This window comes from Aricia agestis, chromosome 5 (assembly GCF_905147365.1).
Source record: "Aricia agestis chromosome 5, ilAriAges1.1, whole genome shotgun sequence".
Lineage (NCBI taxonomy): Eukaryota > Metazoa > Arthropoda > Insecta > Lepidoptera > Lycaenidae > Aricia > Aricia agestis.
The window spans coordinates 11,881,938-11,896,165 of NC_056410.1; the positions used below are offsets into that span (position 1 = coordinate 11,881,938).

The 14,228-nt window shown below is 35.8% G+C and overlaps 1 protein-coding gene across 10 annotated transcripts in view; it reads left to right on the forward strand.

The window, feature by feature from the left end:
- Positions 1 to 14,228, forward strand: part of LOC121727346 (poly(rC)-binding protein 3) — a 177,471-nt gene that overhangs the window by 152,189 nt on the left and 11,054 nt on the right. For 9 of the 10 annotated variants that reach the window (XM_042115122.1, XM_042115119.1, XM_042115123.1 and 6 more), the window contains exons 6-10: positions 10,228 to 10,439; positions 11,879 to 11,935; positions 12,082 to 12,198; positions 12,931 to 13,083; positions 13,944 to 14,051. In XM_042115122.1, coding sequence (XP_041971056.1) covers positions 10,359 to 10,439; positions 11,879 to 11,935; positions 12,082 to 12,198; positions 12,931 to 13,083; positions 13,944 to 14,051 — 516 coding nt within the window. In that variant the 5' untranslated portion in view covers positions 10,228 to 10,358. Of the gene's footprint in view, positions 1 to 9,691; positions 9,857 to 10,227; positions 10,440 to 11,878; positions 11,936 to 12,081; positions 12,199 to 12,930; positions 13,084 to 13,943; positions 14,052 to 14,228 lie in introns of those variants that run through there. The other variant, XM_042115120.1, reaches the window with a different exon arrangement.

Genomic DNA, 14,228 nt, shown 5'->3' on the forward strand with positions numbered 1-14,228 from the left:
ACTGTTGTTTATTTGCTGAACAATAACAATACATTCGAATGCGACCTCAAAGTGAAGTTACAATAAACCAATTGTTTTAGTTGTTACAACTAGCAAGCAGTAATTGTAGTGACACAAATTCAGTGCATTTTCAATAGCATCATCTCTATGCTGAGAACGATTTTCATGTACCGTCGAAGAAATTGATTCATAGTCAGTTGACGAACCTACGTTATTTGTCTGGTACCTGTACGACGAGTCCTTCTATTACCACAGAGCTAGACCGACGTGGTGTGAAACGTCCATAGACATTATTGTCACACACGTAGTCCTTGTCTTTCTGGAATATCATTTTACATACATGGTCGCTGCAATTTTGAAAAAAATCATGATTGTGGAGAACCATTAGCAACATAGTTGTATTCTACGGTGTACATATTTTTACAAGCTCTTTACTTTACCCTTGCATTCATAATAATGACGTCATTAAATTCATGTCAACTATTTGTGTCGAAGTTCCATAGCGTATTCGCGCCGTTTCTTCTCATCTATGGACGAAATATATTTTAACGCTCAAAATCTGGAAGAACTGCTTTATTTTCAACGTAATTACTCTAAACGCTTCCTACTTAACGTTAAAAGTTAGGCTCAGTCGGAAATTTTATCGGGAAATAAAACGATTTACTACCATCGCGGCGCCAAGTGTAAATTATTGTTACAATAACTCATGAAAATTATTTCAACCTTACAGACTTCAGTGCAACAACAGCTCTTTAAACGCAGAAAAGGTTGCTTTGACATGATTTCTATGAGCATACTGACTTTACTGAGTAATGTACATTTAAAATATATGTATATTTGAAATGTACAATACTCAGTATGCTTACATTTAAAATATACATAGGTCTTCATCTCAAAAGACCTGTGTATAATATTATAAATGTTAGTTCTATTACCCCTCTTTAATGTTTAGATGTTTCATGGAACTGCAGAAATTTATTTTATTTTATGCGTAAAAATATTTCCGTTAAAAGTTTACAGAACTTTAGTCGAGACTTACTGCCACAGGTATAACAAAACCAAAATAAAATAAAGAATTATGCAATTTTCACGAGTAAAAAATATACTTACAAGTTTATCGGAAAAACCGGAAAAAAATAATTTAATTAGTAATTACATAAAATGGTTAAGGTTTTGAAAATTCGGAGAAATATTTAATGCTTCACTGCCGTAATAATCGCATCTTGGCAGCTGTTCCGACAGGTCGCGGGTTCTAATCCCCGAGTGACCAGATATACACGAAATATGAATTTCATGCTAAGCCCACCACTGCATTATCCAATTACGAGAAGTAGAATTTCGAATGAAAACAACGCGTACCCGAAACTTTAAGGCCTTGGGATACTTGATTTTGTAAATTGATAAGCAGTTCTAACCTTCTATTAGAGTCCCTACCAACCTAGACTTAAAACCTAGAGCCTTAAACTTTTAAGTCTCTAAAATGTTGCTAGAGTCATTACAATCTGATTTTAATACATTTTCGACATCTTTTATAAGTTACTAGTACGAGATGCCGATGAAATAAATAATTGATTATTTACCTGGCGAAGTGGTAATAAAGCATCGTATTTATGGGTCAGTAGTCGGCGTATTTCGTAGACCGGCGCGCGGCGACCGCTCAGCACGTTGGCCAATTCATTGGGTATAAATTTATCATATGTCATCACGGGATGGACACATTACGTTGATGAATATTGCCGTTACTGGCGCCGGGAAATTTCGAAATGTTTTTACACGAAAAGCGAATTACGGAATGTAGAGTTTAGTACTTGATGGGCTTGACAAGAATTGCGCTCAATTTTGATAAATTTCATTCAAGTAAGTGGCGTTAATTGATGCTGTCCATGGACTTTGACACCTGCTTACAAAGTTCAACAGTAGGTGTTAAAAGTGGCTGTGACATACGGACGGACAGACAGATAGACGTGAATCGTAAAAAATGCCTCCTTCTGAATATCATCATCACTCCCTGCCCCTCTGCTCCATAACAGCTAGCATGCCCTTGTTGAGTACCTTGACATTCATCCGCTGTGCGCCGTGAAACATATTATTATTCTACCATTAGGCGCTTTTCAGACGAAGGGGCGGCCGGTCAGTTACGCCGCGAACGATATCACAAAGGGAATCCTATATTACCAACGCACACGGTGGGCAAAAGACCGCGCTGCTGGTGCCCGGCGGGCACTGGCGGCGCATGTCCGCTGCTGCCCGCCGTGGATCACACAAACCAGTTTACATGCAGTAACGCACACGGCGTGTGCTTTGTGTACGCGGCGCGGGCAGCCGCAGACATCGACGGGCGTACGCGGTGAAATCGACCGGCCCGCCCCGCCCCGTCGTCTGCACATCGCCTTACTAGATAGAGTTGGCAGTAATTTTAAATTTCTAGTGACGTACCTAAATAAAGTAAGTAACAAATAGGAACCTTATTAAAAATGGTTCCCGAATGAATTTGTTAACTTGCTAGGCTGTTCTAATAATCTTTGTCTGGTTTATAATAAAATTTCAAATACTAAAGCAGCTGATATTTGAATCATTTTACCGGTACCAGCTAACATTGTACGAATACCAATTCGACCGCTATTCAAGAAACTTTCAGATATTTCAAATCAAAAGCTTCGACGAATATTTTGTACCGGGTTAACACTTTTTATTTTCATAAAATGTGAACCTTTTTCAGTGCCGTCTTTTATTCGTTTTAATAAATGTAAAATTATACACAGAACAACATTGGGAACAACAAAGCGATTATTGTGAACTAGATGGCCAATACTAGGTACTCTTAAGTTTACACTTAAAGTAAAAAGACATTTTTTAACGACAAACGGCTGACAACATAGTTTAAAGTACTTGGATTGATAGATGGAATTATAATTTTAAAGTAAACCATAATGTTAAATAATAATTTAAGATTTGGATAGGTTACTAATTTCATTTTTTTGTCTTAGCAGTATAATTGGGCTTTGGATATTCGATATTGGCACTTGAAAAGGTTTGCGTTATTCAGTGGCGAGTATTTGCAAAGGCTGTGGTTCCATTAGTCGCGTTGAACAAGACCTCTGGGGAGATTCGATCATCGAGACTTGACAATATAAATGTACCTGGAAACTTGAAAGTTAAAACTCGAAAGGGTTAGAAAGCATTTAGAAATATATTGCTCTCGTTAGGGCATTATTAGGAATCATTTAGCTGTTAAGTACCTTATACCTACGTAAAATCATATTATTTTAAAGAAGTGAAACTAGTTGATGCTCGCAACTCCGTTGCGTGAAAATTCGTTTATCACGCGGGAACCGTACATTTTTTCGGGATAAAAAGTATCATAAGTCGTTTTCCGGGACTCAAAGTACTTATTTTCATGCCAGACAGCAAAATCGGTTCAGTGATTTAAGCGTGAAGAGGTAGCAAACAGACAGAATGACATCTGTATGTCGGTTCTGTTTGTTTTTCACACGGACAAACAGACACACTTCCGCATTTATAATATTAGTATGGAGAACCGAAAAACTACATTTAATAAAAACAAAATAGTCTAAAAAAATCTATAGGTACATCCGAATAACCCGCAAAGTGCAAAAAATAAAATATCATTAAAAAAGAGGATATTTTCCAGCGAAGTCATTAGATACAGCTCGCCTGTGATCCCGCGGCAAACAAACAAGTCCATTAGGGGTGGAACACGTTGCATTTTTAACAAATATTTACCGTACGCCTTCATAAGTGTCTACTTAGAACAGGTGTTTTATACTTTCAGCGGAGTAAGAAAATCTATAACGATAAAAGTGTTCAATAGGTAACTACCTACTTATACAAAACTGACTCTTGAGGTCTCTTATTTGCACCGGAAGTTCAAGCAAAGGATTTTTAAAAAGGCATACCTATTCTAATTAAACATAGTAGAGCAACTTGGGTCTTTCGTCTTAAAATTATAATTTTAAGACGAAAGACCCAAGATCGTAGAAAGATAATATCATAATATTATAAATAAGATATTACGATTTATAACGACTTTTTGCGATTAGAAAAATATATATTAAGTACTTATGTGTAAGTTACTGTAGAATGTAGAATTTATACGTGGGAGAGCCATGCTTCGGCACGAATGGGCCGGCTCGACCGGAGAAATACCACGTTCTCACAGAAAACCGGCGTGAAACAGCGCTCACGCTGTGTTTCGCCGAGTGAGTGAGTTTACCGGAGGCCCAATCCCCTACCCTATTCCCTTCCCCACCCTCCCCTATTCCCTTCCCTTCCCATCCCTACCCTCCCCTATTACCCTATTCCCTCTTAAAAGGCCGGTAACGCACCTCCATGGACACTCGCAGCATCAGAAGAGCTGCGAGTGTTCATGGGCGTCGGAAGTTGATTTCCATCAGGTGACCCGTTTGCTCGTTTGCCCACTTATTTCATTAAAAAAAACTGTTGTACGCCGTTGCCGTTGTTCGTGTTGTGGTAGAAAGGTAGAGTGTTGACTGTAGCTAAAATAGGTATAAATCAATATTATGACTGTAGCTCCTGCAATTTTAAAAAGTTTTTGTGTAAACGATAAATTAATTTTTAAGCCAGATTTGAAACCTACCTCTAACATAAAGCGCTTAGATACAAAAACGCTATCAAATAAACTGAAATGTTCTTATCACTGTTTGTGCTGTTAAACTCTTTCGTCCCCTTCCTAAACATAAAAATTTAATTACCTGGAATGAAATGGATCTCTACTTTTGTGTGTGACAGTACGAAAACAAATTTTGCAATAACGTTTTTAGGAATTCCGTACCTATCCAGAAACCAGCCCCGGATCTAGGGGGGGGCAAGCCGGGGCCTATGCCCCGGGCGGCAAATTTAGGGGGCGGCCAAATTCACACTTTACGGACCAATGGACAACTCATCATTTATTTAACTTTGACCACGGAATAAATAATAGCACAAGTAGGTACAGCAATTTCATGGCCATATCAAACTTGACCAATACCCTGAGCGCGGAGTGAGACGTGCTGCACGCACCTTTATTATTCGCGAGGCGCGTAGGCATAGTTCAAAATACGCGCCCGACTCTCGCTCGCTTTTAAACCCTACCCTCAGTGGCGGATTTACAGATTTGCCGTATGTAGGCTATTCAATTTTTGCCGCCCCTTTGAAATTCTACTGACCTTTGAAATTCAATACGTTAGTTTAGTTCACAATCATATCCCACCAGCCACCAAAAACATTTTTTGAAAATGTTTGCTGAGACGACCACACAAGGTTTCACCCTGTGCGGTAGCGAAACGGCGAAACCTTACATATTTACTGGTATGTAGAATTTGTTTAAGTTAGGGTCAGTAGAGTTAGGCCGTGTAGATTCAGAAGCTAATTGGCTCTACATGAGATCTCATATCTTTTTCACAGGGTAAACCTTATGTGGTCGTCTCGGCAATATTTTACAAAAAATGTTTTTGGTGGGTTTTTTTATTTCTGTAAGATAAAAAAATGGGGCTAAATTTGCCGCCCCTCTAAATCTGCCGCCCTATTATAGGCTCCAGCCTACATATATATATATATATATATATATATATATATATATATATATATATAAGTGATAAAGGTGAAAATAAAGATGATAATAATAATAATATAATATCTATGGACGCTTCACACCACGTCAGTCTGGCCCCGTGCTAAGTACCTGAAGGACTTGTGTTACAGGTGCCAGACAACGAAAATATATTTAATACTTTTATACTATGCATATATTTAAGATTTTTATTATATTATACACATATTTAATACACATCCAGACCCGGGAACATTGAAAACTTTTTTTTTTATTTCGTCGGCGGGATTCGAACCCGCGACCCCCGGCTTGAGCTGCCACACACTCAACCAATTGAGCCACAGAGGTCGTCATAATATATAGATAAAGGTGAGAATAAACATAAGTAGGTAGGTGGGGCGGCATTTTTCAGTTTTTGCCCCGCCTAAAAAAAAATGAAGATCCGGGGCTGCCAGAAACAAACCACTTAGTTGGGACCATCATCATAACATAATACCTAATAATGTGACTTAAGGTATAAAAATAATATTATCGTTACTTAGCAGTAGTTATAATATTATAATAGTATTAAAATAATATTACTAGATGACGTCTGCAACTCCGTTGCGCTAAAATTCGAATGTCGCGCGTGAATACCTTTTCCGGCATAAAAAGTGCGCTCCTTTCCTGGGATTCATGGGCGTGGCCAGCCTTGGGCTCAGCGTGGGGCAGCAGTTCAACCCCCCCCCCCACATATTTTTTTTAAGTATACTTACAATAAGACCAACCAGCACTATTCAAATAAATATTAAGACTAATTAAAAACTCGGTCTGCCTCTCCTCCGGTCCATCACTCATATTTCAGAATTTTATATTCCATTATTTCCATCATACGTCAAGTTACATAGTGGAAATTATATATGTACTTATTTTACTTAAAAATTCCCCCCTTTATTCCCAAAAAAACTAGGTCAGGACCTATATTATGGTTTTCTATTATCTGTATGTAAAGGGCGGCCAAAATAAACCCCAAAAAAGTACTATACTTACCTGCAAATTGAAAAATAGTAAGTATGTTTATTTTTTTTACATAATATGGGGGCTTCAGGTGACCCGTTTGCTCGTTTGCAAACGGGTCAACTGATGGAAAGCAACTACCGTCGCCCATGGACACTCTCAGCATCAGAAGAGCTGCAAGTGCGTTGCCGGCCTTTTAAGAGGGAATAGGGTAGGGGAGGGTGGAGTAGGAAATAGGATAGGGGAGGATACTAAAGGGAATAGAGTAGGGGATTGGGCATTGAGGTACTATAGACTGGAGAGAGCCTTATATCAGTGTATAAGCGTCAAAAGCGTGTAATGTTATGTCCTACTTACTAGGACAACAAAGGAGTCGGTCTGCAGATTTTATGTAATAAAAGTGTTAATAAAAGTTTTTAGTGAACATTTAATGCTAGATATTGTTGAGTTTTGTGGTTCCGCTAAATAATAAACTTTAAAAATGGTCAAAGAATGCCTCAAACACGTGGATTTAACATAAAATACGTAAGTTTTGAACAACGTTTTTTGGGCTTTTTTGGTATTTTTGTGAGCTAAATAGATAATTTATAAGTTTATTAATCCCTTATTCATGCTATATAAGGCATTAGTGCTAAAAATGTCACATCAATTAAAAATGTAGCCATAAAAATTGCATAGCTTTTTACGTGTGTTTATGGATTCTCATCACTTGAACTATAGTTAATCGATATCATGAACTAATTGACTTTCTTTCCTGTATCATAATGTGCTTCGAAATAATCGACAAATACAAATATTCAAGAAAATAAACGCACACTACTTGTATGAAAATAAGCACAAAATGGCCATGCGATGACGGGCTAAGACTACAATATCAGCTATACTATAATACTTTATCTATGGGATAGGGCCTCCTAAACTCACTCACTCGACGAAACACAGCATAAGCGCTGTTTCACGCCGGTTTTCTGTGAGCCCGTGGTGCCCATTCGTGCTGAAGCATGGCTGAATTACTAGTGCATTACTAAGTACCTAATAAAAATAAAAAGCTCTCGTGAGAGACATATGTTATATAATAGAGCTCTAGTTGTCTCCGATGGCAATATTATAGCGATATATTATAATATAATAATATTTTCCTTAAAATGTTATTATTATTATATTTTAATCTATTTTTTTCCAATGCCCGAGCCGCACCTGCGTAGTGCTTCGTGGCTTGTACAACGATACCATTGGGCGATCTGCGTGTATCGTCCAATACAATGGTATTCTAGAGTCTGGCTAGCGAAAGATGAGACTGGCTTTTTATTCCAAAACTGATTATGGTAACACTATCATTAACGTCAGTGTCACCTATAGCATCTGGTGTTTATGTGTCAAAGTGAAAAATATTTCTGTGATTTACGTGATTTTCTATTTTAAACGTGACGAAAACTTTGAAAAGAGATTTGCGAAAACTGCATTTGGCTATGATTAGTAAATATGAACATAAAAGAAGTGAAAAGGATGCAATTTTTAAACAAAAACAAGATTGTTTACATGAAATGTCCCAGTGCATTGGTAAGTACAGGGTAAAAGATTTTGATACTTTCACTTACAATTAATTAAAATCAATATTATTTATCATGTAATTGAATTTATTGTTTTGCAGGTAACATGAATGATGCAAAGGATTCAGTTATGCAAGTTAAAATATCAAGCATAAATAAAATATGAGATATTATGTTCCAAGAGGAGTGTTTAAAGACAAAATCAGTTCCCTGTTGAGATTTCTTCTTAGACCGGTAAGACCCTAACGTTACAAAAAAAATACCTGAAAGCAACCTTGTTAATGAATGCTAACTTTATTTATGAACATAATATTTTCAGATGTCAGTGTTTGTACCCTAAAAAGGATTAAAAAAGAAGGTCACATAAATAAAGGCGTGTGGTTACGGGAGTTTGGCTGAGAGGTGTTAATGCATCCGCCGTATAGTCCTGACTTTGAACCTTCAGATTTCCACCTGTTTCAATCGCTGCAGGATTCCTTAGGCAGGGTCAGGTTGACATTACAAGAGGACTGCCAAAACCACTTGTCGCAGTTTTTTCATCAGAAGCCCCAAAATTTTTATAGCAATGGGATCGTGTCCCTACCAACAAGATGGCAAAAAGTTGTCAAACAAAATGACACCTATATATTTTAGTCAATTGTAAATAAACTTTATAAAAACAATCTTTCGAATGTTTATATAAAATGCGAAAAAAAATTCCACAACCTTTGATTTTCTGTGTTGTTTTTTCATCTCCCCTTAATCCTTGGTTTTTAATCAACTTGCAAGGGAGGGTTATTAGTTTCAGGCATGTACAAGTATGTATTAAATAAACATATTTGAGTATAATTAATACAATCTATTATGCTTGCGAGTAATAATATAATATAGGAAATTATTTAACATTTAAATTAAATTATATTTAAACTTAGAAACAGTAGTGACTATTTAGTTTAAGAAAATGAGGATAATTGTTTGGTTAAATTATATTTTGTAATATATTTCATGATGTACCTACGGTAAGTATTAAAGAAGAAGTTTTAATACTCCGATAAAAACATGCAAGAGTTTTCGTCAAAAACAAAACACAATGAAATGTATTGCAAAATAAAATTTAACCAAACAATTATACAACAACAATAAACTCATTCTTGAAATGAGTTATCCAAACTAAAATGTAATATTATTGTCATAAATAATCAAGTATCAAAACTATAATTCCGACTATAGACAAGGTTGCCATACCACAGTATAGCAATATTAGATATGTCATATTGCTATACTGTGGCCATACGTAGATTTTTTGAATTTGCCGCCTTTTTCCAGTCTCATCTTTCGCTAGCCAGACTCTATCGTCTCATAGCAATCATAGCACGAAGCTTCGTACGATAGACGCATGTGCGGCTGCGGCATAACAGAAAAATATAACTCATTTTAGTCTGTAGCGTGCTGTCAAAGTTGGTTTCAAAATTGCTCACCAGAGGCGCAGCTATCGCTACTTTGCTCTTTCTTTCTATCCTTTTTTCTCTTATGGCTTCCAGTATTTAATTGAGTTACCTATTTCATTCTTGACAGATTGTCTATGACAACTACAAGTTTCATTCGAGCTTCATACCGACGCGTCATCTGCGTCGGATTTATTAGTCTTATAATTTTAATGTGATTATAGAAAATTGTGATAAGTGTAATTTTTACACATATTGGTGATAATACTAGAGATAAGATTTGTTATATTGTTATTGTTCAGCAAAAAGTATATGAGGTGAGAGACAGTCACGAAATTCCTCCAATGTTTGGGATTACACGGGATCGATATCCCGGTCGGCTAGCCATGAGGCGCGTCGCTAAGGTTATGTCGCGAGCTAGCCCCAATAACGGTACTCCCTGCCGAAGGGAAACCGGCTCACATTACAGCAATTAGACCAGTTAGAGCACAAGATAACTGTAGTGTATAATTGTCGCTAGATCCTTATTAGCGGCCTCTATTCTGTTGCGCTTTCCACAGGGTATGATTGTAAATAAAAATACTTAATATACTGAGCTTCGCTTTATACTGAATAAACGCCCGTACCTCAAACCTTTAGCGCTCGTAACCTTTAAACGTCCCTTTTGAGATATGCGCCTGTTTTCCAGCTTACCCTGCCTGCAGTGCGTGCCAAGAGCCCCAGAGTCCCAGCCATTAGATTGAGTGGAGTGTTCCCTGCCCACACGTAGTCCTGTAAGCAGTCAAAATTCCACGAGACACATCGGACACCTCCTCCAGCATGGATCTGGAGAAAGCCCCCACACTCCATGAGGAAGACTCCAAAGTTATTCTTACTATCAGATTGATTATGCAGGGGAAGGTAAGAATATTTGCACTTCAAATGTTTTCAAAAGTGTATCTTGTCTCATGCTGTTTCCGAGTATTGTGCACTTTCCCTTCTTCCTAATAGATTACATAGTTGTATGTAGTAAGCAGGAATAAAAGTGAAAACAACTATATACATAAGTTTTTGATGCTTCTTATTGAATGTATCTTGAGAAAATTTGTATTAACATTTTCAAATTCAGTGAATTAAGTGGTGTGAAATGTAAAAACAATGACAAACTTATTAGTGTTGAAAACTTAGTCTCAGTTGTGGCTAGATAATTATGTTTCTTAAAGGGTTTAACTTTAAAGAGGGCCCAACGTGTCTAATGACATTTGCTATTGATATTTAAATCTTGTTAGAAACTACAAGTTGTATGGGTTCTCTGTACAATTTCTGAATAAGTAATGAGCACAAGTTGTTGTGACTATATTTTAAGGTTCCATAAAATTGAAAAAATATTAAATTTTGAGATTTATTTGATACTTTTCTTGTATGGTAAATGCCATAATTTATTTCTTTACTATAATTTTGTTGTTAAGATATTGAACTCTTTGCATGAGATTGACATTCTTCCCATAGAAATACCAGTTGTCTGCATTATGTCTACCCTCGCTGGTGCATCATATTTGTTTTCTTCCTAACATTATAAGTATTGTCCACCAACCTACATAAAAGATTGCTACAACATGTAACATGTACCAATTTTAACATCCACCTTAATTATATGTCTAGATACCAAGATTTAATTGGCTGTTATCCAATACAAAGTAAATTTGGCACCTCGCCAGCGATTGGAGCTTGCTCTGTTCATCAAACATGATCGATTTATTTATTTTTTTAATTAGAGAATGGGTGTTGTATCTATAAGTGTAACTTTTTACTCTCATTACATTCATTATTACATAGTTTATAAAAGTTGTAAAGATTGTATATTGAATGCATGATTTTTCGTGTTTTCTTTTTGAAATCAGGTTTAATTTCTGTTCTTTTCATATGAAGGTTTAATATGAATGTTGCTATTTTAGATTGAAGGATTGATTGCACTGTTGGAAGTCAACATGTGTGCAGCAAATTGTATTTCAGTGCAAAGTTCTTTGAACTGTGATGTGTACTTGTGACATTCATCTTGCATCTATTTATGTAATGAGAAGACATATTGCTTTGATGCCTAGACAGACGCTTTAGCATTGTTCACATACTCTAAGAGTCAACAGGCCTAGCTGCCAGAACAAACTGATGGCACTAAAACTGTCATTTGCATACCCCGATCTATCTATTAATATACCAAACCCTAATGCAACTATCATGCGATACCAGACGGGAAATCGCTTGATATAAATCTCTGAGGCTTCAATTTATTTATTGCTCTGGGTAAAAATAACTTGTTCTATTTGTAAGGAAACTTTATTCACATTTCCCATTGTTTCTAGGAAGTGGGCAGCATTATTGGAAAAAAAGGAGAAATTGTCAAAAGGTTTAGAGAAGAGGTGAGTTCTTTCTCCATAAAAATGTACCTAGTAATTGTTATTTATTGTGTATAAAAATTAGATAACGGTTTTTCTAACAGTTTGATATGATAGATTAAATTTTAAGCCTGTAAGTAGTTCATAATTCATATTGTTATTTTTTTTAGTCTGGAGCAAAAATCAATATATCAGATGGATCATGTCCAGAGCGAATTGTTACAGTCACAGGCAACACAAGTGCTATATTCAAAGCGTTCACACTCATATGTAAAAAGTTCGAAGAGGTATGTATGAATTTTCAGTTTATTGAATTTTTTAATTACAAAAATTGATAGTGCCAACTTTTGGAAATTTGGCAGAGAAAAAATTTAAAAAGATGTAAAAATTTAAGTTTTAAGGTGTTGACTGTTAAGGTCACCTTTAATGCAGTAACAGCACCTTATACTTTGCTGAGCAAAGTTCACAAAACATTTATATTGCTGTATAAGGTGCTGTTACTGCATTATATATACCTCATAAATGTTTTGTGAACTTTGCTTGCTGTTTAAGGTGCTGTTACTGCATTAAAGGTGACCATTTTTACATCTTTTTAAATTTTTTCTCTGCCAAATTTACAAAAGTTGGCAGTTTGCTGGCTATATCATGTTTCTGCAATAATTTTGATAAGCATCCTAGTGTGGATATTAAAAAGTTTGTCTGTCTTTTACCTCATCACACTTTTGAGTCCCAGTCCCATCTACAGTTCCTAACGAGAAAACATATTTCGGCGCTACTAAGTTATGTTAAACTTTTAGTATTAACATTATTTATTTATTTATAAACTTCAAATTTTGATTTCATCTCTAATATAAAACTCTAAAATAAAATTCTCGTGTCACATTGATTTTTGTACATTCGTTCGGCCTGAGAATAGATTTTTATCATTGATACTAGAAATAATTTATACAGCAAAACAACTTTTGCCGGGTCAGCTTGTATTATTAATAGTATAAAACAATCTGTATGAAATATTCCAGTGGTGCTCACAGTTCAACGAAGGCGGTGGCGGCGGGTCGCGCGCGCCCATCACGCTGCGGCTCATCGTGCCCGCGTCCCAGTGCGGCTCGCTCATTGGCAAAGGTGGATCAAAGATAAAGGAGATCAGGGATGTCACCGGAGCTAATATACAGGTATTTGTTCGCCTTCAAATTATACTTTATTTGGCTTATTTAGGAAAATATTAGACTATCAATGTAGTAATGTACAGTATGTATGTGCAGTGTATCAATGTAGTAGTGTAGGTATACGGCAGACCTATGTAATTTTGTCGGGTTACGTCAACCCCAACTAGGAATAACTTTGATTTTATATAATATGCTAACCAAATAACATAGGTTCTCCAAATGCCTATGAATCTCTTGAATAGTTTGTGCGTTCTAAGATGATATGGGTGACAGTTTTCATGTTCCTTGCTACGGGATTTTTTTCACAAGAAAACAAAAAAAATCAAAATGTAATAAATTATATTATTCCATCTACAAAAACAAATGTTTCCTATAATTGTAAATGAATAAAAATGAAAAGATGCTAAATGCTAACTTATTAATAAAAATTATAAATATTAACTGTGAAATAGGAGTATAAAATTATTGTTACGAAAACATTTAAAAAATGTCATATGAATGAAACGGAACTTATGTCAATAGAGATTGACTTTATTGAATCGAAATCAAATCGATAAAAAAGGGCGGCCATCTTAAATCGGCCGGCATCATTGAAATGTCAGTACGAAATCGATAATTTCGATTGCAATTCCTTTACGAAGAGATTCGATATTTTTAAACTATCGATTAATTTTTGTTAGGTAACTTCCCTACTATTGTCAATTATAATGTGTCACGCATATCATCATAAAACGAACAAACTATAGTACTTGCAAACTAAAGACATAACAAAAAAGTCAGCTGAGAGAATTAGTAATTTGAATGATATGCCTTATGAGCTCTTATGAGTTATTATATAATATTAACTACTTTTTCTCTTGATTCAGGTTGCAAGTGAAATGTTGCCGAACTCAACTGAACGAGCAGTTACAATCAGTGGTACATGTGACGCTATCACTCAGTGCATATACAACATTTGCTGTGTGATGCTAGAGGTAAATATAAAATTTAGATACATGTTTCATACTTACTAGCCTGTAACAAATGAAAAATGTGCGTGATATAAATAAAATTAGAGTGTCTGTTTGTAATATTAAAATAACCGTTTTTTACTATATGCATATTTAGACGGTATTTACACCAAAATAACAATTTTTAGAATTTTTGTCTGT